This window comes from Sinocyclocheilus rhinocerous, unplaced genomic scaffold (assembly GCF_001515625.1).
Source record: "Sinocyclocheilus rhinocerous isolate Xijiao unplaced genomic scaffold, SAMN03320098_v1.1 scaffold5196, whole genome shotgun sequence".
Classification (NCBI taxonomy): Eukaryota; Metazoa; Chordata; class Actinopteri; order Cypriniformes; family Cyprinidae; genus Sinocyclocheilus; species Sinocyclocheilus rhinocerous.
The window spans coordinates 26,149-50,322 of NW_015654257.1; the positions used below are offsets into that span (position 1 = coordinate 26,149).

The 24,174-nt window shown below is 37.4% G+C and overlaps 1 protein-coding gene across 1 annotated transcript in view; it reads right to left on the reverse strand.

The window, feature by feature from the left end:
- The window catches only part of LOC107716980 (leucine-rich repeats and immunoglobulin-like domains protein 1), a 39,602-nt gene extending 23,648 nt beyond the window's left edge, over positions 1-15,954 (reverse strand). Inside the window, exons 1-2 of the mRNA XM_016523619.1 lie at positions 14,763-15,954; positions 727-798 (exon numbers count right to left, since the gene is read on the reverse strand). Of these exons, the coding sequence (XP_016379105.1) occupies positions 727-798; positions 14,763-14,953 (263 nt within the window). The 5' untranslated portion in view covers positions 14,954-15,954. The remainder of the gene's footprint in view (positions 1-726; positions 799-14,762) is intronic.
- Positions 15,955-24,174: the final 8,220 nt, after the last annotated feature.

A 24,174-nucleotide genomic window follows, 5' to 3' on the forward strand; every position in this document is an offset into this window, starting at 1 on the left:
TTATTATATATATTATTATTTTTAATTTTTTTACTACCAAAACATCGAGAGAGAGAGAGAGAGAGAGAAAGGGAAAGTAGGCCTGTCTGGCTGAGGGCCAGACACAGTCCCTCGATGTATTAAATATTTACAGCGCAGGTTAGTGGCTGGTGTTGGGTGATGATGGAAGGCGCTTATAATAGCAAACCTCTTTATTCCCAATCTCCGCCACTTTCAGGACAATAGCCACCAGCAAAAGTACTTAAATATCCAATAGCACTGACAGCACGCTTTAAAATGATTTATGACCGTTTGTGGCTAATGGCTGTAATTAACGTTATTACACCATTTAATGTACTTCATTCAATTGCCTCTCTCTATGGGGCTTTAGTTGTGGGAATGTTTTCTAGCCGAATTTAGTAGTGGTTTTACACTAAACATCAGCCAGCGCTTCTACTCAGAAACAGGATTTTATACTGGTGTCAGATCTGTCTTATAAAATATATAACTAAAGAATTGAAATGAATGAAGCCGAATCAAGATCAATTTAAAAAGACATTGTTGACCTGAAAACAAACGTTGGCATTAAAGTTTGTGTAGGCCAACAACACCCTAGAACATTCTGTTACAGCCCTGGAAAAGTTGCTAGCATGCTAATTGATTTCATTAAGCAGGGACAGATTTACAGCTGACACTGGGCAGATCTACGGGAGGTTTGGACTGGGGACATGGGGCTGTTCTACTCACACTTCTTTCAGGTTAGGCAGATTGGAGAGGATGTCCATATCGACTGCCGCCAGCTTGTTGTGGCTCAGATTTCTGAGTGAACAGAGAGAAGGAGGGGGAGGAGAGAGAGAAATTTATTAAAATACTTTTTAGTCAGGCACTCATAACAGTCAACAAACTCTACTCCTTCAGTAAAAAGCGGTAATGTGAAAACGATTGCATTTCTCTCACGAGCAGACCCATTCAAGCACCTTAAATCTCTCGCCTCACTATATCTACAGTGCCAGCAGCAGCTTTCAACAACACAACGGACAGTCTATCAGTCCGGTTCATCACTGAAACATGTCGTATCGACACTTATGGCCCATAAATCAGGAACATCAACAGCCTCCCTTTAGCGGGACGTCATCTTCATTTCAGCGTGGTTCAGGCGAGCAGTCGTCCAAGGGCTTCAGACTGGGCTTGGCAGAGCGCTGGCCTCCTGCTCTCCCTGCTGAAATGTCAGAGATTGATGGCGCTGTGATCTATAAAGCTCCTGTCAGCTCTGTGGTTTCTTCCTTCGCTCCTCAGCTACTGCATGATCAGATTTTCCTTTTGGATGGGCTGCACCGTTTTGCATCGTTTATAGTTAGAGAAATTGGTTTAAAAACAGATTCATTGACTGATTTGATATTTTAGAGGAGTACTTAGCAGTACTTTTTTTTCTTTGTAATTATTTTTAGACAAAGCAAGAATGAGATCAGGAAATGATGCAGGTAGGTTCGATTCGAACCCGTATTTCCCAAAAATAACCACCAAGACTCAATATATCTGGAGCACATAAACTAACCACTAGGCCAAACTTCAACCTTCTTAAACATTAACATGTACACTACAGCTTCAATGTTTGGGATTGGTAAGATTTTTTTCATGTTTTTGAGTCTTTTTTGAAGTCTCACCGAGCCTATATATAGTTATTCAAAAATACAATAAAAAAAGGTAATAATGTGAAATATTACAAATTCAAATAACTGTTTTCTATTGTAATATATCTTAAAACGTAATTTATTCCTGTGATGCAAAGCTGAATTTTCAGCAGTCATTCCAGTCTACGGTGTCACATGATACTTCAGAAATCATTATAATATATGAATTTGGTACTCAAGAAACATTTCTTATTATTATCAATCATAAGATAAACAGTTACACTGCATAATAGTAGGGTCTTACTGACCCTAAACCTAATGGTAGTGTATTAAGGGGTAAACATTCCTCAATATATATTTTTTAAAAGAATATCCCTGGTCAGATACTTCACCATTTTTTAAAGGAATATCCCAGGTTAAATTCACGTTAAACAGCTAGGAGTTATGAAGTCTGAGGGGCAACTACTACAGTGTAATAGGAAGTGTCCGCCTGTAAAATCCATTTAGAAAGCGGTTCGTTCCTGCAAACACAAAGTATTGACTTTCGGATTATCTTCAACTCCCTGACTAACAGATTCAATGGCACACCCATCAAGTTCCACTTAGCAGTGTTAAACGTTTTAATCGGCAGCTCATTTGTGCTTGTAAAGAAACAACTGGATGACTGTCCTTCCGTCTGCTGAGCCGATTTTGACAGGTTTGTGGAGCTACAGCTGGTTGTAAAGAAGAGGAATTACCTAACACACTATATAATGTGTCTGTTTCTCACTCTGAGCTGTCAACTACAGACTGTGAAGCCGTACGTATGCAAACTTGAGAAAGAACAGACATGGACTATATTTAGGATGGCTGTATACCTTCTCAAACTAGGATTGTGCACTGAAAAAAAAAAAAAAAAAGTGTATTAATCACACTCTTAAGCCCAAAGTATTCTTCGGTTTTTACGTGTATGCGAGGGTCCGCGTACAGTGCGCGTGACGCAAATTTCGTCACCAGAATAGTATACGCATACTGTGCACCACCCCGTTTTTGTAACCGCGTGTACTTTGTACGCCCAGGTCGCACATGCACACTGAATTTGTTTTGCACTAATCGGTTGTTCCACAAGGTGGCAGCACTGGTCCGGGCCGTGGTTTCACAATAGAAAGCGAAAAGAGACGGAACAACAACAACAAAATACCAGAGACTGCAGCAACAACAGCGCTTGCATGAGAGAGTTATGAGAGAGACGCAACTTTAGTTTAAAAGAGTACAAAGATTTTTATCGGTCAAAACTTCTGGAGAAAAATAGCGCAGACACTGGACTAAGATGAAGCTTTCTAGAGCACACGTGTCGTCTGCCTGCGTTCACGCACACTTACACATGGAGTATACTATGCGCTCAACTGTACGCATGCGCTAGCATACACGTACGAGACCGAAGTATACTTTGGGCTTTAGTAGCTCAATTTGTCCCTATTCAAGCGGCAAAGTTACATAAACTAGCAAAGCAATTTACTCTAGTATTTTATTTGGTCTGAAAGGGGAAACTGTCACAATGCTTCTGTAGCTCGGCCCATGTGTGCGTGTTTGTGCGGAGATAATAACACAGGGTGAGCTGCCCTCAAGGCGGAACACGTCTGACGGGTGAACACAGCAAAATTGCAGTCCTGTACCACGAGGCAATTACCTAATTATACCAAAGCAAAGTGAAAAATTGCAGGCTTTCTTAAAAACGCCTCGCCAGGGGGCATGAATACTGCAGAGAAAATCATGTACGTCATGTAGAATGCTAGTCGCTAATCTGCTTTAGCCGTTTCCAACCTGCAAAATGCTGTGAGAGTAATGAAACCAAACATTTCTTCTTTCACACACCGATTACTGACTTAATACTCGTATTAGTTTCCACTACAGAATTTTAAGGGCTGAAAAGTAGACCAAATACCAGGTTAAGCCATTTCACAATTATCTGGACTAAGATATATTGTGCTTGTCAACGGTTCTGTCAGTCATTAGTGGGTGGAGCTAATAAAGAGGCGGGAAGACCAGATCATGTCAGTCTTCATGGAGACTTCATGATGTTTGGAGAGCTGACCTATGCCTCACCAGCCAAAAAGGAAATGAGAGTGTTTATATAATCACAGTGTTTAATTCTCAGTCACTTCACTTTGTTTAAGCCTCTTTATCTTATCAGCTAACACTAACTTTCACACCTTCAGGCTGACCTTTGGGGAATAAATCACATGGCTGTTGCAACAGTACAGCAGGCTTAACTAACGCTCTAGTTCTCCAGTGAGGAAGTCTTTAAGACTTTTGTGGCTTCGAGAGTCCACAATTGGAGTTGTGTGGCTCTTAATACATGTCTGGCGATTTTGAAGCAATCTATATAAAAGTTTGGGGTCAGTAAGATTTTTTTTTTTTTTCATGTTTTTGAAATAAATCTCTTATGCTCACCAAGGCTGCATTTATTTGACAAACATCAAAACATCAAGTGTCATGGGGTCTTTAATGATTTCTCTTACTAGGTTTGAATATTTCAACTTATTGCAAAGAACAATTGTTTTTTATAATGATTGAAACAAAGCTTAAATTCATATAGAAATAATAGTTTAATACAATATTGAAAATTATCATCAAAGTCTGACAAAGAAAATTAAAAACAGCAATGATGATTAAGCTATAAGTATTTAGCTATAAATTTATATTATATAGAAATCTCTTTATATTTTATTTTATATATTATTGTATATCACATCAGAAAAGGCTAGAAATATTTCCAGAAATCTGAATTAATGAAAAAGTGGCATATGTAAATCAACTAATTAAACAGGACTGTATGTGTAAATATAAATTTGCAAACTCAGATGATATGATCAAGTTTTGTAGTCTTAAACTATTTGCTTCATGTCTATTATGATTCAAACAATTCCCAAACCCACTGGTCTTTACTCTGAACTAAACAAATGCCTCTCCTCTTCCTCAGAGAGTCCTGCAGGCCGACTGGACCCTTAGGGTGCTTTCACACTTGCTTCGATTGCCTGGTCCGACCTCAAGCTCAATATTTAATTATATATATATATAATTTTTTTTTTTTTTAACACACGTTTTCAACTAAAATAAAACCTTGAGATATAATGTAACGTTATTGTTAACATTGTTGTGTACAATGCCTAATCATAAGCATGTTCAGAAATGGTGACAAAAACTTGATTATTAAAAAAATGACGTCTTTCTCGTTAAATGTCATTTAAATAAACAAATATTTGAATATTCATTTTTTATGAGCCCAAATATTCAAATACAATTTTTTTGAAAAATGCCCATGCCTAGTGCGCATCAAAAATTGCTAGTGCCCCCTTAAAGGAAACCAGAAAAACTCTTTTGCATCGCTAAGAAACTAGTCAGCACAGTTGAAATTCCCTTTAAGGAAAGATGATTGCAAAATGGTTTTCCAGCTTCTCTGCAAATAAATAATGCAATATTCAAGAATTATCCAATCATCCTCTATCTGCTCTCAGATCAGCTCAGATACCTGTACCCACTTCAGTTTCAGTGAGAACAGAGAGCTTACACACTTCTGTGCTATTCAACCATTTTATAGCCATGCAGACAATAATAACTTCCAACCTAATCGTGCTAGTACAGGCTAGTAAATTCAACTTCAACTCTAACAGCCAATGATGTCTAATTTTTCTTGTTTCCATTAAACCTGAAGGTGAACGGCCAACAGCTTCCTATGCCAGGAAACCAGGGTAAGAGAACATTCACACCTAACAAAGGTCAGTCATTTAGGAAATGACCAGAGGGAGAAAAAAAAACGAGTACAAACAAATTGCCAATAACATACTGAATAGTGCGGCTTTTTGATTTTAGGCCAGAATGATAAAACTTTCTGAAATATTACGTTTCATTTTGGTCACATTGCTTTGAGTGTAAACAACATGGATCTGTTGATATGTCGACACCAAACTCTGACATGCTGGTTCAATAAGGTATTGAAAATAACATCAACGCTATAGTTATCGCCTGTTATATTAAGAATAAAAATAACTCTATTATATCAGTTTCTCCCTCAAGGGCCATATCGTGAATACAACGGCAAAGAGACGACCTTTATCTATCTATCTTTATCACTGATAAGCGGAGAGTGTGAACTTTGGTCTTTGGAAGTGTGAAATGATGTCAATGATGGGGCTTTATGATGCAGCTGGAAGACAGAAGCGTCTTTAATGCACCCTGTTTCAGAGGGCCATAAACTAGTCAAAGAATAACTCTTCTGTCACAGCACTGAGCGAAGGAGAGAGCGAGAGTCCAGACAGACAGACACTTGCTTCTCCAAAAGCCGCACAGCTTGTGCTCCTTTCTCTCTGTTTCCTGCCATAAAGACCATTTATAGCCCAGCAACACCACTGATAGTGAAGCCAGGAGCATTTGCAGTCCAAACAAAGCACAGAAAAGGGAGCGAGAGTATCAAATCTAGAATGAAGATCATGAGATAAAGATCGTCAGGAAGTGAACGTTACACGGTGGGAGAGAAATAAATTAAATATGAGAAAAAAAGCCAACAAACAAAAGAAATCGGAGTAACATGAGGCTTAAATCCAAGACAAACCAGGCGCATTTTAAAGACAAAGTAGATGACAGAAATTGGGCCCAGGAGCTGGTAAGAAAAGGGTCTCTTCTTGTCTTGGGCTGAGCCAGAACCAGAACCACAGATGCCAGGCAAAAGTCCAACATGCTCATACTTGATTATATACACATTTGTTTCAATTGATAATTTTTAATCGTATAATGAAAAGTCAGAGTTTAGACAGGGAGTGAAAATACAGACCAGCTCGTGACAGATTGTTCCAGAAAACTTCAAAGTGAACAGAACAAGTGATTGTTAGATAGATTACAGAGTTACCATGCATACGGTTTATTATCTTAACAGAAAGGAAAACTCTGGAGTAATCGCACCACTAGTTTAGCTGCAAACATTAGAGTGGTGAACTTCAGCAGTATATTCATCATACTGTATAAATAATGTATCAAATTTAATTTATGACCAGCAAAGTCAAATTTACATATACATACCTATTCAAACACACATTATATATATACAGTGTGTATATATATATATATATATATATATATGCTGTTTATCTAAATAAAAAAAGAAATATATAAAAATCAAATTATATACACATTCACATACACCCAATTGTGACCAAATATAGTAGTAGTATTACATTCAGTCTATACAGTCGATAATTATAAAAATTATTATGGTACAATTATTATTATTATTTTTAATATAGATATTATTATAGTAAACTAAAAATAAAACCATAAAAACTTTCGTAACTTAAAAATAGGGATGGAACGATTACCGGTTTCACGATAAAATGCCCTGACGGTTAGTATTATCATTTCAAATTTAATTATCATCAAAACCGTGTTTGATTATCGCGATTTTGAAAACTCGCGGTAAATCCTGTCCAGCCAGCAAATTTAATTAGCCTATTCTATTTATGTTTGTATGTGAACTCGAAATCAACCCCAACTTTGCTTTAAAAAGCATCACACGATCTCCTAACCGAAGATCACATGATCACAAACGGAAATCACATTGTGTATATATATATATAAGTGATTTATTATTATTATTATTATTATTAGGGCTTCATGTTAATGTTAATTTAAGTTTATGCTAAAAAAAAGTGCATATAGCTGCTAATTGTATTTGTTGTTTGTTGATTTTCAAATATAAAACTTATTGAAATGTTTTCAGTGTGTGTATCAGTTCTTTTTGAACGGTTTCATCTAATTTTAACAAAACCGTGATAATATTGATAACCGTGATAACTTTGGTCACTACAATCGTGATATGAAATTTTCATACCGTTACATCCCTACTTAAAAATAACTGAAATCAAGTATTATTTTATTTTATCTTATTTCATTTGAACTAGTTGCCAAAGCAACTTGATGTACTAAAATAAAAATATATAAAAAAAACTATATGGACATATTTTAAAAAAAATAAATAAATAAATAGAAATGACAAAAACATACAACAACATTACCAAAACTTTAACTAAAATTAAAATGAAAAAGTAAAACATATATAAAGAAAACAAAAACAGAGGAAAATGCAGAAATAAGAAAAAGTTGTGAATTTGCATGAATGTTCCAGTTCACAAAAATGACTAAATGCTGGCTCAACAGAATATACACATTGACCTATACGCCTGCACATTAAGGTATAATGCCATAAAACCTCTGGAAACTGTATGCAGTATGGGGTTAAGGGGTAGCTCGTCAGTAACACTTCTACAGAATGTTAAATGGTGATTTTAGTCTCCAGACCAAATGTGCTGGGGGTGCTCTATAAGGCCTGTTACTCTCCAATTCTCTCACCCATCCCCTTTCTTTCACTCTTTTTTATGTCTTTTCCAGATCTCCAAACTCTTACCAGATGTACAGAATTCACAGATGAGTCATCCATCACTTTGTAGACACTTAAACAAAGGAGGGGAGAGAAGGAGGTGCTCAAATGTGTCTCAACAGAAAGAGAATCTGGAATATTTGTTTGATCCTGTTGGAATTTCGATTCTGGTAATAGTGTGGCTGCCATTTCCCTAAACGAGACATAACAACACTCATCTACATCTAAACTAGTCTAAATTGCGATTAACCGCTGTTTTGGAAGATATTTGCTCTGTCAGCTCACCGTTAAATGGTTAATTCAAGTTTTATGGACATTAATGCTTGCATTTTAGCTGACTGGAAAAAGCCTGGGCATAAATCAATGGATAAAAAGTCTTTGAATGCATGGAAACTCCTCAAGTGTAGTGCTAACGGAAGGTGCAGTTAACCTCTGTGCCATGCAGGCCAAGCTAAACACGGCAAGGCACTCCTTTAACTCACAATCTGATAACGCAAGCAAACTCTGCTCCAGGCTACCGCACACACCTGGAGCAAACCAGTTCAGCTTTTACATGTGTTATGCGTAGACTTGTGCCGGTATTCGGTAATGCGATATATCACGGTAATGAATATGCACGATATTGTTATCGTGGGCACTTCTAAATACCGTGAATAATTATATATTATAAAAAGCATTAGCAATTAATCGCAACATGAGAATTTGATACCGGCATATACCTAGTTATGCGTTATGCTGTCAAAAATCTAGAATGCAAGTTGCTGTTTTTGAACGTGACCCAAGTCTCCAGCAACGGGATTAATAAAGCATACTGCTCAGATAACATAATGAACAAGCATCAAAACAAGTTCAACTTATGATGACATACTGCAGGGCTCAACATTAACGCTTGTCTGCTTGTCTGGGACAAGTGGATTTTTTGAAGGGACAAGTGAAAGAGAATTTTACTTGCCCGACCGGACAAGTACCCTGATTAAAACATCAATAACAAAAAAATAACTAGTGAAGCACCGAAAGTTCGGCGAAAATGACTCATTTTCATTCGGTGTAATTCATTCAATGTCATTTTTTTTTCATTCAGTTTTTCAACGACAACTAATAATGGGTAATGTATTGACAGTAAAAAAGTCGTGCCATTTGAGGGTTACGCAGCCTGCCTGTGTGTGAGAGAATCTCGTGAAGAAATCAAAACAAATGAGCACAACAGCGCACACAAAGAAACACACATACTGTGGTAAAAAATTCTAAAATTTGTGTTTTTATATTTATAACATATGATAAGCAACACCACATGACCAAGAGTGCCGTTTCCTGAATATCAGCACAACTGCAAATGTGAAAATGATTTTATACAACAGTTCATTAAAAAAATGTAGTTAATATTAAGTGACACAATATTGACTGCCGAAAATAGTTCCAAGCAAAGCCACAGCAAAACACACAGCGGTGAAAACACACAGCTGTGTTTTTGTTACTGAATGATTCAGTGTTTTTGAACGAATCAAGTGAGTCAATGATTCAGTGAGCCATTCATAAAGACAGTCATTTGCTTTATTTGTGAATGAATCAGCCATTTGAACGAATCGGTTAAATGAATGACTCACTAACATTAAGACAGTAACTTGCCACCAACTACTGGTGGATTCATATGTAAAAGTATCTGCATTTTTAACCAACATTTCATATATATATATAAGGGCTGTCAATCGATTACAATATTCTGAATTTTAGGGGTATATAACTGCTTTCTATAGGATACATCACACAGTGAGTTGTTGCCCTGCATCATGTTTACACTAGTCACTTTTCATAACGGTCAATATTAAGCTAAACAAGCCTGCACTGACAATGAGGATTAGAAGGAAGTAATACCGCAATAGGAGAGCGCGCGGCATCAGCACTGGAAAGATAAGTTTGTCTTACTACTTTTAATGAAGATGATTGTGTGTTGACCGTCTGCGTCTTACTTTCAGTTTCATTCGCGGCAGTTTGCGCACCGCTAAGTTCCAGGGGAAGCCATCCTACACACATGTGACTGAGCGCTCGCTTTCTTTTGCCAAGAAAAAAATATATAAAATAAACAATACAATAAAATAAAAATAAAATCCTTTTTTTTCCAGACAAGTAACTTTTTTACTTGGACAAGTGAATGGCCAAAGGACAAGCACATGTCAAGGCTTAATGTCGATCCCTGATACTGCTGACTTGTTTCCACACGTTGAAAGAATAAACAATGGGTCGGAGAAGCAGATCAAGATCTAGGCTAGAAGTTTCGTCAATGGAAAGCAACGGACCGTGACACTGAACTACCTCTTGTAGCCTGGCCAAAGAAGCACCGCACCCTTAACATTCAGGTTTACACAGCGGCTCCTCAACAGGTGACAGGGACTGTAAAGAAAAGAACGTCCCCCACAATGCTTAAAAAAAACACATCAAACCCCTTTGTGGTGGTGAGACAAATCTGGCAGGCTGTTTACCAACCCTAAAGAGTGGCCAAACTACAATCACACATGTGGCAACCCAGGTTGCACATACAAACCAACCACCACCCCCTCTGCTTTCAAAACGATCAGGAGGGCCACCAAAGGGTCGTTGTAGTTTACTTTGAGAAGTAAGACTCATACAGCTCGTTATATCAAGCCAAACTGTTTCCATCACCTTGGTCTTCACAGCACACTGAATACACAAACAAAATCAAATAGCTATTTAATCAAAAACGGATCTCATTTATTCTGAATTTTAAAGGGTCAGTCCTGATGAATGTAAGACGCCAAAGACAAACATAAATTTCCAAAATCAAAAAAATTGCTTTTTTTTGCCATTTCTTTACTTCAGATGGATCAGATGCAGGAAACCATTTTAAAAGAAAATAATTTAATTCACAAGGAATTCAGACAACTTTTTCAAATTTGAGGATGAAGAGTTTGGAGGACTGTGTCATGCAACGGTGAAGCCAATAAGATTACTCATAACATTTATCAGTTAATTCGACCGTCTCCTCCGCACTCAGGTTAAAGGGACAGTTCACCCAAAAATGAAAATTGACATAATTTATTCAACCTCATATATTTCCAAAACTGTATGACTTACTTTCTTCTGTGGAACATAAAATAAGATATTTTGAGAAATGTCTCAAGTGTCCATACATAAGTCAATAGTCACCAAAACTCTTTGGTTACCAACATTCTTCAAAATATCTTCTTGTGTTCCGCAAAAGAAAGAACAACATGTTTGAAATGGTCAGTAAATGATGACAGAATTGTAATTTTTTGAGTGAACTATTTAACCCTCAACCATGAATTACTCCATCAGTCTTTATCTTAATGGAGTCCTAAAGCCCATATCTCAAATGGCGCTTTTCCACTGCATGGTACGGCTCGGTACGGTTCACTTTTGGGGGGTTTTCCACTGGGTACAGTACCTGGTACTTTTTTTAGTACCACCTCGGTTGAGGTTCCAAGTGAACCGTACCGTTACAAAAACGTGACGTGTAAACTCTGCTGATCACGGATTGGCCGGAGAGAATCGTCACTACCTGCGTCACTGAACTTGCAACACAAACACAACAGAACCGCTAGATTTAAATCAGCACAGCCAGCGAAGGATCGAACGCAACTGTTTTGAACAAGCGCACCTTATTTAACAACCAAAAAGTGACTGTTTCGTTGTCTGTTGAGGAAGTTCAGACGTTCCTCTCGTTGATAGCAGAGGAGCGGATCCAGCGAGCTTGATGGGGCGACGCGGAATGAAAAAGTTTTTCAGGAGGTAATAGAGGCGGTGCAACTATAACAACATGTGAATAATCCCGCCCACTCTAAAGCGGACTGAACTGCAGTGGAAACACAAACCGAGCCGAGCCGTTCCGTGCCGTACCGTACTGAGCCGTGCCGAGCCGAGGCGTACCACGCAGTGGAAAAACGCCATCGGCGCAACTATAACGACATGTGAATAATCCCTCCCACTCTAAAGCGGTACTGAACTGCAGCGGAAACGCAAACCGAGCCGTGCCGTGCCGTACCGAGCCGTACCACGCAGTGGAAAAGCACCAAAAGTTAACTTAAATCCACAAAGGGCCATGTGCGTGTTGGCGATGCAGACACCTCAGTGCTTCCTACTCACCATCAAGGTCTCTGCGAGCCACGGGGGAACCATTAAATGAAAGAAAGAAAAAATGGCCAGTATGGAGAAACTATTTGGACAACTGGAAGGTATTAAGGCTTGATTTTATACTCAGGCCATATCCACAGGGTTTTTTCCAACCAAAGCTTTTTCTACTCTTGATTGATATATTGCAGACGGACAACCCAAAAAATATCTCTTGCCTATAACTTTAAAATCCAGCTTCTGTTGGATCTGTCAACATGAAAGCAGACAATAAGGAGACATTAAGATGCTGGAACGTGCCTTTCAGTTCATGGAAATGCTAAAATGCAGTTTGACGCTCCTTGGGCGAGTTTGTGCCGCGTGGTTACGCAAGCAACAGGTTTGGATGTCACAAGCACAAGCATCTTAACTGCTTGTGAATTGCCACAGAGGCGTACAAAAGCGCTGAACATGAATAGTGACATGTGAATAGAGATAGTTGTCAGGATTATTGAGAATAAATAATCAGCATTTGTGACAGACCACAGTTGCCTTAAGGTTTTGAGAGACAAAGTGCCACTGGTTAACAACAACACAAGCCAGTTGGTTTGGGTTACTTCTGTTGTTGTCAATGAGGTTTGAATATTAAAAACGGCCACGCTTTATATAAGGAAAGTCAAGAGGAAATGTATATCACCTGTTGGGCAGTTGAGGCCTACCAATAAAAGCGCTGTTGTTCTGTCAAAGCTATTTAAGCTCTTCTAATACTAGTTTGAAACAACACTTTAAATGGTTTAATATACTAATTCAACAGTGTAATATAGAATAAATCAATTATTTATTGATACTTTGTGCTTAATCTGTAACCGGTAGCTGAAGCAACAATAAAGTCAACATGAAATAGAATTTGTCCCGGTTTACTTTCTTAATATACTTTCCTGGTCTTATTGTTAAAAATTTATTCTAACTTTCCATTTTCGCTGATGTCAACAAGCCCTCTTATTTCAACCTCTTCTCTCCAACCACCTGTCATATAGAGACCACTTTTCACCATCCAATCCAATAACGATAAATCAAGTCCAAGCTCCCAGATTTATCCTGTTTTGCTCTGAAATACGTCACATTAGCTTCCCACCAAAATCACTATATGCATTTAAATGGTATATCCAAGGGCCACAGACTAAAGCACTCAGGCAGACCAGGTCAGATTACTCAGCAGTAGGTTAGACAGTCCTTGAGGCAGAACATCAACAGAGCTACCTGGCCAAGCATTCCCATCTAAAGCCTGATATCATGTGTAATGAATGTTTCGCCATCCTATCAGACAAAGAATGATTATGTCAACCACCCTCGGTTACAGCTAATAAGCTTCTTGTCTTCAAAAAGTGTTTCTGTCTTCATACATTTCAAATAAAGCCAAACGACGTATGTAACGCACTAGGTCTGACTAAAATTTTGACAAATCGGATCATACAAAATGCAAAACAGATAGCTTATGACTTCAATTGATGTTTCCGTGTTGAAACTTGTGTGCGATAACCATCTTTTAAACCTGACAAGAACAGTAAGTGAGCTGCCTTTCTGAAATCGACAGACAAAACAGGTATCTTTGCAGTGATGAAACATGCAGTAAAGGTGTTAAAGATAATACTGGGCAGTAAAATCGTTCCCTTTGAAAATGATATGATTGTTATCTTGAACACACAGGCAGATAACACTTTAGAAACTTTGTCTAGGCCACAGAGATACATCACATCAAACCCTATCGCCCAAAAAAACATATTTAAAAGTGATGCCATGTTTGAGGAAAAAAAGTTAAGGAAATAAGATTATTAAAATGGCTGTGTGATGTTTTCAAAAAACAATCTTAAAAATATATCTGGGAGTTCATACAATGTCAGATAAGCGTAAAAAACAGCAACTGCCACTGTTCTCAGTCTTTATTACGAGACTAACTAGATCTATCATCTTAGTATAGTGCTCTTATGAAGAAATTAACACATTTGAAGTCATAATCTATAAACCAGACCAAATATAATGTCAAAAACACATTAAACTGCATTATTGCAACAGTACTAAATGGCAGAGTTTATGAAAAGTTCCTGTGGAACAGTATAACTGAAGGTGACGCCTGTCAGAGCTGAATACTTAATAAAATATGTTTCAACATAAAATAAACACTGAACACAACAATGAAGAGATTTTGGAATTACTATAAGCTTTATACCTTGTTTTTTAGGACTCTAGTCTAAAAATATTCATAAAAACAGGATTTTATGGACCAAAATTACCTTCCAGCATATGACTTTGACTCATATCAGCAGGCCTCAAAAACTGAGTAAGTTTCCAAACTTATGATAGTAACTAGCATGTCATAACCTGATAGGTCACAAAGAGACCCGAGACTACTTATAAACAATCCCATTTTATGATTTTAATGGACATAGAAACTTTTGTCAGTACTTATAAGTAATATAAATTAAGTGTAGGGCACTATATAGGACGTGACACTTGTCGTTTGTTATTCTGTGACTTTTGAGTCATTTTCTTCCCTGTACAACGTCAGTTAAGAGTGTTAAAGAACCTAAAGCGTGTTGTTTTGAAGAGAATGATGTTTTAAATTGACATTTTGCTCGGGCTGGCCAGTTTTGTGTACTTACAGATGGACAGTGCTCTTAGGCAAGTCTTGAGGGACATCAGTAATGTCTAAATGACTGCAGTCGGACGTATCAATCGTACACGTACAGTTTTGAGGACACGGTGCGCCGTAATTGATGATCAGTTCCAGCGTCAAAAACCAATAAAACACATGATATGAAAGTGATCCCATCTGTCCCAGCCACGCCGCCATTTTGTATCCAGTTGTCTCAGCGCTTAACGACTGATCTCTCTCTCATCCACAAACAGACAGCTCGAGCTTATTGAGTTTCCCAGAGTCCGAGTAATTCGCCTTCATTAAGTTGTTTGTTTACCCAGCGGTAATGTGAAATTACACCGGGTTGTTCTGGGCCAATACATCAGTCCTGGACTTGAAAACGGTCCACAGTAAAATTGTATCTCCCCCGCTGCACCACGCAAGTAAATCAAAGGTGAATCACGACGAGGCAATACAAGAAACTTGTCCAGAAGCCAAAACTAAATGCAGTTGTCCTTAAAAGGTTGAAAAGAGGGTCTGGATGGGAGATAGACAGGCGCTTTGTTTTGGCAAGAGAGATCGACTGGATCAAATGTAGTTTGAGGACTTTAAATCGTCGATGTTTTTGAAGTTCTTATAATGTTTTGATCACAAGTGATTCGTTATTCTGAAAAGTAAAACCATAGTAGATCGTGTCCATTAACTCCATACGAGTGTGTTGAAAGAAAATCTGCGATCGTCGGCGCTTTGAAGAAACTTTTCCTCAGGAAAAACCGCACTCTTTAAAAAAAAAGTTTGAGGCTTCAAAAGTTCTTCGCGGACTTGATATAAAGTTTTCCAACTGCGAATGCAGGAGTTTGGATCACTCGAGTGGATTGTGATAAAGCACTTTTAAAGCGAAAGGTTCCAGTAAAGACGTCCGACTGTTGTGAAGTTTGCGGCTCTCGTTCGTTCGTTCGTTTACTCTCTCTCTCTCTCTCTCTCGACTGTTGTGAAGTTTGCGGCTCGCGTTCGTTCGTTCGTTCGTTCGTTCGTTTACTCTCTCTCTCTCTCTCTCTCTCTCTCTCTCTCTCCGATAATTCACAAATTCACCTCGCACTTCTGACCGTTTCCACCGCTTGTTTTTCACCCTCCCGGACTTTGCTTTCTTTTTAAACAGACGTTCTTTCGTCCCACGTTGGATACACCAGGAGTGATAAAGATTCTCTCATTTTGCTTTCCGATTGGTGCTTGGAGAATGTTTGACGGCCAAACTCTGGATCTCATTGGCTGATTTGGAGCGCTCAGGCGCCACGATTTTGGAAGTGCCAGGGCCCAGCTGTCAGTCACCTCGCGTTAGCCCCGCCCATATTTCCCACCCAGAGTGCGAAACGGCGACGCCTCCTTTCACTCTCATCGCGTCTTAAAGGGACAATGTTCATGTCTGTTTTATAATACAATACAATATAATATTATATTATTCTATAATATATAATATAATATATACACTTAGAATGTAAAGCAGGAAAGTGAAATAAACAATCGACTTTCTGCTTTTATTTATTTATTATTTATTTATTAAATATTGTTTTTGACACAGAAAAGCTCAAATATATAATTTGCAAAATATTGTTTCTTTGTAACATAAAGCTTTTTATTTCATGCCTTGCCAAATTCCTTGACAAATAGGCATCAAAAGTAACCTTATAGTGACAACATTAATAGGGCTTTATTTCATGTAATATTGACATGAAAGTCAAACTTGAAGCCACATTGCTGATAAACATAATTCAAATAAGTGATCCCACATTTTGTCCTCTTTAACCCAAATGGCATTTGACTCAGGTATTTTGGCTTTCTATTCTGAGAAGAGCTCTTGACATGGTTTCACATATGATTTATCTGTCAGTGTGCCGAATGTAAATCATTTGCTTTACAAATAACTTGGAAGTGTCTAGAGACCATAAAGAGCCATAAAGAGACACAGTTTTGCGCTTCGAAGGGTATCAGTAGTGTTAGTGAACTTGAAAAACAATACAATAACAATGTTATATTTCAAATCCATAATGGGAAAAGACAACTCTAATTTACAAATAGTAAATGCACTGAATCTGCATTAACACATGTGACAGTATGAATCTGACACAATCTGTAATCTAAAGTGAAACATTAGAGTGAGTAGAGCTATTATTAATGTTTGTTTGTATTGTTTTTATGGGACATAGCTATGAATTCTCACTGATAATTTGATTAAAATTACCAATCTAACTACTGGACCCTTTTGTACATAAAGTTTCATTCAGCATACACCTGAGAATTTCAGCAAACACTGTCCCTGGATGTTTTTGGATTAGTTATAGTGGTGAGAAAGTTTGCCTGTAAACTAATGTGCGTATCAGATGGGAGATCCAGTGCACATTCACAGCTGGAAAAAGATGAAAGGCCCTGGTGCGAGGGTTTGGACAGATGGTGCAAAGCATAAAGACATTGGATTTGGTGCTTCTCTGAAAGACAGAGAAAAGTGAAGTGGGCCTGAACCAGAGTTTTTAAACGGTAGATAATTCAAGGTTAGAAGAGATGCTGTTCCATCTGCGTGAGTTGCGTTTTGTGTGCTTTTGTCAGTGTGTCTATGTGTGTGTTGCAGTCCTGTGCCAATTTATCACGCTGGCCGTGCAGGAATCTTCAAAGATAACGAGCCCATCTGCTCAAGCTATTCGTCAACAATAAAATGGAGAGGCGTGAAACGAAGCCAGCACGTTGTACTATCTCTGGATGTTTAACGGCTGTGCACTATAGCGAGGAAATGCCTGGGTTAATAGGAAGCAGAGACATTTGCACGTCTCATCATATCTCTGAGTCCTGGCTAAAAAGCGAGAATCCCTAAACCCGAAGGAGAAAACGCAGTTAGGGTTTCAGATGAGGCATGAGGAAAGGTTTCATTTGCGCTGGTCTAAATGTGCTGTAATTCAATGAGTCTATACTGAGCAGTACATTTTTAGACAATTATAGTTGCATAACACCTGCACACTGGCTGATATTTTCCAACAGTGAAGGCGCATTCACACTGACAGCGTGATCGTAAGTCATTCATTTATAAAGACACTTTGATTTTGACAACAAAGCCCAACTTTATCAAAATGATGAGCAATGTGATGCAGCAGCTGGGTCAATGGTGTATAAGCACGTCCATGAGTGTCTGAAGGAAAGAAAAAATCTAGTTTACATTCTTAGTCAAATTATGTATTTATGTTGGTTTCATATGGTTTTAAAAAAAATGTTTATACCATTTTTAAGGAAAGGTACAATGATGTGACCATAAAAAAAATAAATAACATATTTTCCTTACACTTTGAATATATAAGTGCATCTCTAATTAACACACAATAATTAACATAACACAATTTATATAATACAAATTAATTCATAAATATCATTAAGAATTTCTGTGTTTCAATTTTTTGCATGTTATCCTTTGTGTGTGTGTGTGTTAATTTTCTTCATTAACACACAACTTATCACTTCACAAGATGTTAAGTGATGGACTGGTTTTGTGTGGTTACTCGTGAATTATTGTGATGTTTTTATCAGTTGTTTGGACTCTCATTCTGACGGCACCCATTCACTGCAGAGGATCCATTGGTGAGCAAGTGATGCAATACATTTCTCCAAATCTGATGAAGAAACAAACTCATCCTAATCTTGGATGGCACTGCAGAGGATCCATTGGTGAGCAAGTGATGCAATACATTTCTCCAAATCTGTTCTTATGAAGAAACAAACTCATCTACATCTTAGATGGCCTGAGGGTGAATAAACTGACAGCAGATTTTCATGTTTGGGTGAACTATACCTTTAAGAAACACTCTCTTAGCTGTGTCTTTATCTCAGGCCCAGTGGCATGAGTCAAGCGGAACTTTGCACAGCCCCTGTGCAGGTGTCCGAACAAGAAGGTAGAGATTTTTTTTTATTGTGTGTGTGTACTAACATTTACATTTCTCACTGTTGTTTGTTTAATAAAGTGAGTGGATGTAGCCCACTTCTGCCAAGTTCCTTTCATTTCCCAGAGCTCGATGCCTACAGGCCAAAACTGTACGTGTTGAAAGATGTCTCCTCCTTGACCTGTTCTTGAGTGTTGCACAGGTTGCCCATCACTTGATGTCATCCCTGGAGAAGGTATGCCTTGTTGCAACAGCCTTGTGTTAACATCTTGCTTCTATTAAGCGTTTACCTGGGCAACGTCTCCTTGGTGTCCTCAATCAGCACACAAATTCAGTTGTGATGTATAGACACTGCCTCCCATATGCTGGCAGGGTGGAGAACACAAACACCGTGAAGCTCTTGTTTATTTGAGCAGGAGTGTTTTAATAGGGCCAAGTGCAAAATACGTGATAAAAGAAGCAATGATCTGGAATAGGTTTTTGTGTGTGTGTGTGTGTGTGTGTGTGCCGCAGGGCAGGAATGCAGTGTGTGAAAGGTGACTTCTGTATGGCCTAGTTTAAGAAGTGATGCATCTTTAGTTTAGCAGCAATCTATTGTTAAGATTTTTTTTTTCTTCTCTGAAACCAGGCAGGGTGTTATTTTTAGTATTGTAAAACTATGATCTCAGACCAAAGGTGTAATTATGTAATCTGTGCAGATAATCTAATAAAATGATGTTTTGATTTAATTTAATTTAAATACTATGTAAATATTTTACATTATCTTTTCATTTCATTTATATTAGTTGCAAAAATATTTTAAATATATTATTTTAACATTCTAAAAAATAAATGAATTAACTGAAAAATATATACAGTATATACCAAGGTGAGCTACATTTTCCACCACATTAATGCAGTCAGTGAAATAGGGATGAAATGTAATTCATGCAGTTTTTGGGAAGAAAACTTGAGATAATTTGAATCTAACATGACTCTTCTGTGTCAATGACAAACGTTTTACAAAACTTTTTACTGAAGCTTCAAAACCTTATATGGTGTGTGCATAATATTATCAAGCTGGCAAATCTACAGAAACTCCAGTAAGTATATTAAATTATGTCTTCAGTGGGGTCCAATGAACATGGAAGCCTGGCTGGGGAAATTCAATTTATTTAAAGTTACATGATCCTCATTCTCATCCACCACAAATGAGCGCATGGCACAGTGCTTGGGGCACAGATTTATAGGTGATTTATCAACGTCATTAACTATCTTAAGTGGCTGATGAGCTGGGGAAGTGGTCATTATGTCTTTGCAGGGGGGGTTACGGTGAACAGGGTCACACTGATTTACTTAGACTAAGAGAGTCTCTCGAGAGATAAAACTGATAAAGTGGCCCGCTGGGGATTGAAATGTAGACAAATTCAGACCTGACTTAATCACTTGTTTAGCTTCTCTCACAATCTGTGACTCACAGACAACTGTCCAATTTTTTTTAAACAAATATAAATATTACATTACACATTCAAATGACGGATGTCTGATTCATGGACGACGCGTTCTTTTAAGTTGAATCTTTTCAATTATTCACTTAATTTGGTTTACTAAGACTTTCTGGATGATCATTTACAAATCAGAATGATTTGGTTCTCGAGTTCAACTCTGAACTTTGGAGCAGTTAAAGGAACAGTTCACCCAAAAATGAAAATTTGCAGAAAATGTACTCACCCACAGGCCATCTGAGATGTAAATGAGTTTGTTTCTTTCATCAGAACAGATTTGGATAAATTTAGCATTACATCAGGAGAGAAATATGTACCGATCAAGCACAGTTTACAAGCAAAACAGTCCAAAAGAGTTTTAAACAAATATGTGGGTGGATTTTGGGTTTTGATATGAGAGGACAACGAGGGATTTTTCATGGGAGGAAGTGTTATTATGGATTATGGACACATATTTTGTCCAGAAGTGACAGTTTAAAGTTAAAATGCCTTAACGGTGGATTTGTTTCCTGCAAATACAAAGCGTTTTGCTTCACAAGATGTTAACTGATGGACTGGAGTCATGTGGGTTGCTAATGAATAACTTCAGAAGACTTGGAATATGCTACATAAGACTGCTTATACTATAGTTTTAAGGTGCTTTTGTGTCTTTTTTGAAGCTTGAACACCCCAGGGTCCATTCATTGTAACTACATGAAAAAGAGTGACGGTACCATTCTGCAAAATTTCTTCTTTTTGTTCCGCCAAAGAAAGAATGTCATACCGGTTTGAAACGACATGAGGGTGAATATGTAAGTCATTTTTGTGAGAACTATTCCTTTAAGATAAAGTTGAACACAAAAAAAAAACCCACCAGGAATATAACCCTATTCAAATGACCTAGAACACCATGTTTCTTGTTTTCTTCCTGTTCCTCCTCCTCTTTCTTCTCATCCTTTGTGAGGCACAATAAAGGAGGGAAGGTGAGAGAAAGAACGAAGACGGAGATGAGAAGAAGGGGCCAAAACCCTTTAGTGGTCTGAAACCCACGCATGCTCAGCAATCCCAAACCCTGCGTTTAGCAGCTGCAGCTGTGAAACCTTTCTTTCTCTTCCTCTTTCTCCTCTCTCTCTGTCTTTTTTATCGCTGGCTCTCTTTATTTTCCCAGACCTGAATAGAGCTGCGCTGAATAGATTGGGCCAGGTCGGCTGAATAGTCGCACTGGAGGGAGGGGTGGGAGCAGAGCCCAAATGAACCGGAACCCCTACAGAGAGCTCCGCTCCTGGCGATGGTTATGATAGGGCGGAGGGGGGAGCTGCGTTTAATCGCTCATAATAGAAATTAGCATGGTGTAATGAACCCGTTTCAAAAGTCCATTATTTGCCCAGTTCAAAGAGAGGGGTGATTTTGTAGTTGGAATCCGTGAGCCCAAGCCAAGGAAAGCATTTGTCAAAACTCCGTACGACATTGTCAAAGCAAACAGCAAATTTTCTGTTTCTTTTTGCACAGGAAAGAACTTGTGCATAAATCTATTTGTTTTTTAAGTTCTGTGTACACAAAGAAAAGTGTCACCCGGTTACACTGACTAAGGAGAACATTGCTAAAGCAATCGCATTGCTCTGGCATGTACGTTCAACATGATTTTACATATTTATTTAGCAATCAATCATGTTGCACAAAGCATATTTCAAGTTTGAGCTGTAAGTTTGTTTTTGTCTCTCATCCAAGCAGAACTGTCATGATGCCACATGTGCACAAAGAAATTAGTTTTGTTATGCATGATTCTTTTAACCTTTTTCACCAGTTTACACCAGGTATTCAGATCACAAGCTGTCAGCTGAGACACATTGCTGTTTACGCCTGGTTTTTACATGCCACCCAGTAGCATCTGATGTGACCGCTTGCGAATGAATACAGTTTAAAAATGACATGAGGGTGAGAAAATTAAATTTTGGGGGAAATTTTTACTATCCCTTTAAAGCTATGAAAAGATCTCTTTTTAAATGATAAAAAAAAAATCAGGACTAAAATAAAAAAATAAATATATAGCAAATATAGCACATAAATTCACAAAAAAAATATTTCGACATTACATTACTATGAAAATATAATATTAAAATGAAAATGTATTATTAAATTAATGAGCATAAATAAATACATAAATAGGTAGACAGTAATCATTACAATGGCTCAGTAATTCTTTTCAATTGAAAAGATCTCTCTCTCTCTCCAATTCTCTATAGTGAAAGTTATTTCCCAGAGTGCACTGCCTGATTGCTTGACCCCTCCACCTCATAATCACCCACCTCTGACAAGACAACAAGTTTGTCCCTCCCTTTTCCACCACACTGATCTGGGACCTGTTACTCTGATGACACCAGTGCTCTGGTAAAACTGGTGATTTTGCCATTGATTGCTGCAGCTGCACAGCTTATGGCCATCCACCCCTAAGGCAACTGTTATAGATAATGGGATAATGGTTGCCATCTTCTGAACACTTGCACTGAACTTGCTTCTGAACACTTGTGGCCCACAGCGGTGTGAGATACTGCACGGATCAGTACAACATTTGCTGAAAATTGCAGAGGAATGCATGTAGGTGTGTTTGGCAGCTTTATTCTCACAATGCACATGCATTTACAATTATGTTTTTACACAGAAGTTTTCTTACTGTCCATATTGGATGTTTTTCATACATAAATCATCATATATAATGAAATAGAATATAAAATAGAATATAAAAAATATATAAATATTCCGGTAACACTTTTCAATAAGATTCCATTAGTTCATGTATTAACTAACATGAATGAACAATGAACCATACATTTATTACAGTATTTATTCATCTTTGTTAATGTTAGTAAATGAAAAATACAGTTGAACATTGTTAGTTCATGTTAATTCACAGTGCATTAACTAATGTTAACAAGCCCAACTTTTGATTTGAATAATGCATTAGTAAATGTTGAAATTAACATTAACTAAGATTAATAAATGCTGTAGAAGTATTGTTCATGCTTAGTTCATGTTAACTAAAGTAGTTAACTAATGAACCTTATTGTAAAGTGTTACCAAAATTCCTTTTAATACGATAAAACCAAAGGAAATTTAATGATTTTTAAAATATTATTTAATCAGTAATATGTAAATAGCATTTTTTTTAAACAGAAATATTTTGTGACATTCTTTACCATCACATTTAATGCATCCTTGCTGAATAAAAGTATTAATTTCTTCTTTAAAAAAAAACTTTTAGATGGTAGTATTTCATGTTTTTTGCAAAAATATTGAACAGCAAAAAAAACAGTTTTCAACATTGATAATAATAAGAAATGTTTCTTGAGCAGCAAATCAGCATATTAGAAAGATTTGTGAAGGATCATGTGACACTGAAGACTGGAGTAATTGCTGCTGAAAATTCATCTAAGACATCACAGGAATACATTACATTTTAACATATATACTAAAAAAAGAAAACAGTTCTTTTAAATTATAAAAAAAAAAATATTTCACAATACTACTGTTTTTACTGCATGAATTAATATAAACATATAAAATATAAACATTTATATATAATTTAAAAATATTATGTTCATTTAAGGAAAGACTGCGCTGTGGGAAACAATCACAGCTAATTAATTTATAAAGATGAGAAAGAATATGACAAAGAAGCAAATAACCAATTTCCAAGAATTGGATGAATAGCTTTAGTTTTTCTTGATTCAGCCGTGCTCAGGTATGCATCTCAATTTGAGCTCAAACACAAGAGGTTCCAACTCCGCGAGTAAATAAGGACAGAGGCCTATACAGCGAGGCCTATTCAGTCTCCTGACACGGCTTCAGTTCTCCAGTCTTCTAGAGCATCCAGCTGTGAGCACTTGAGACAGGCCAGGGCCTCACACTGAATACTCAATGCACCAACTGCCAGAGGACTTTCCAGAAACTTCCATTCCTTTGACAACAGCACTCTGAAAGAGCTATTATCTCCAAACCCCCAATTAGGCCGAAAGGCTCCATCCAGAATGTGAATAACCTAAATAGAAATAATAATTTT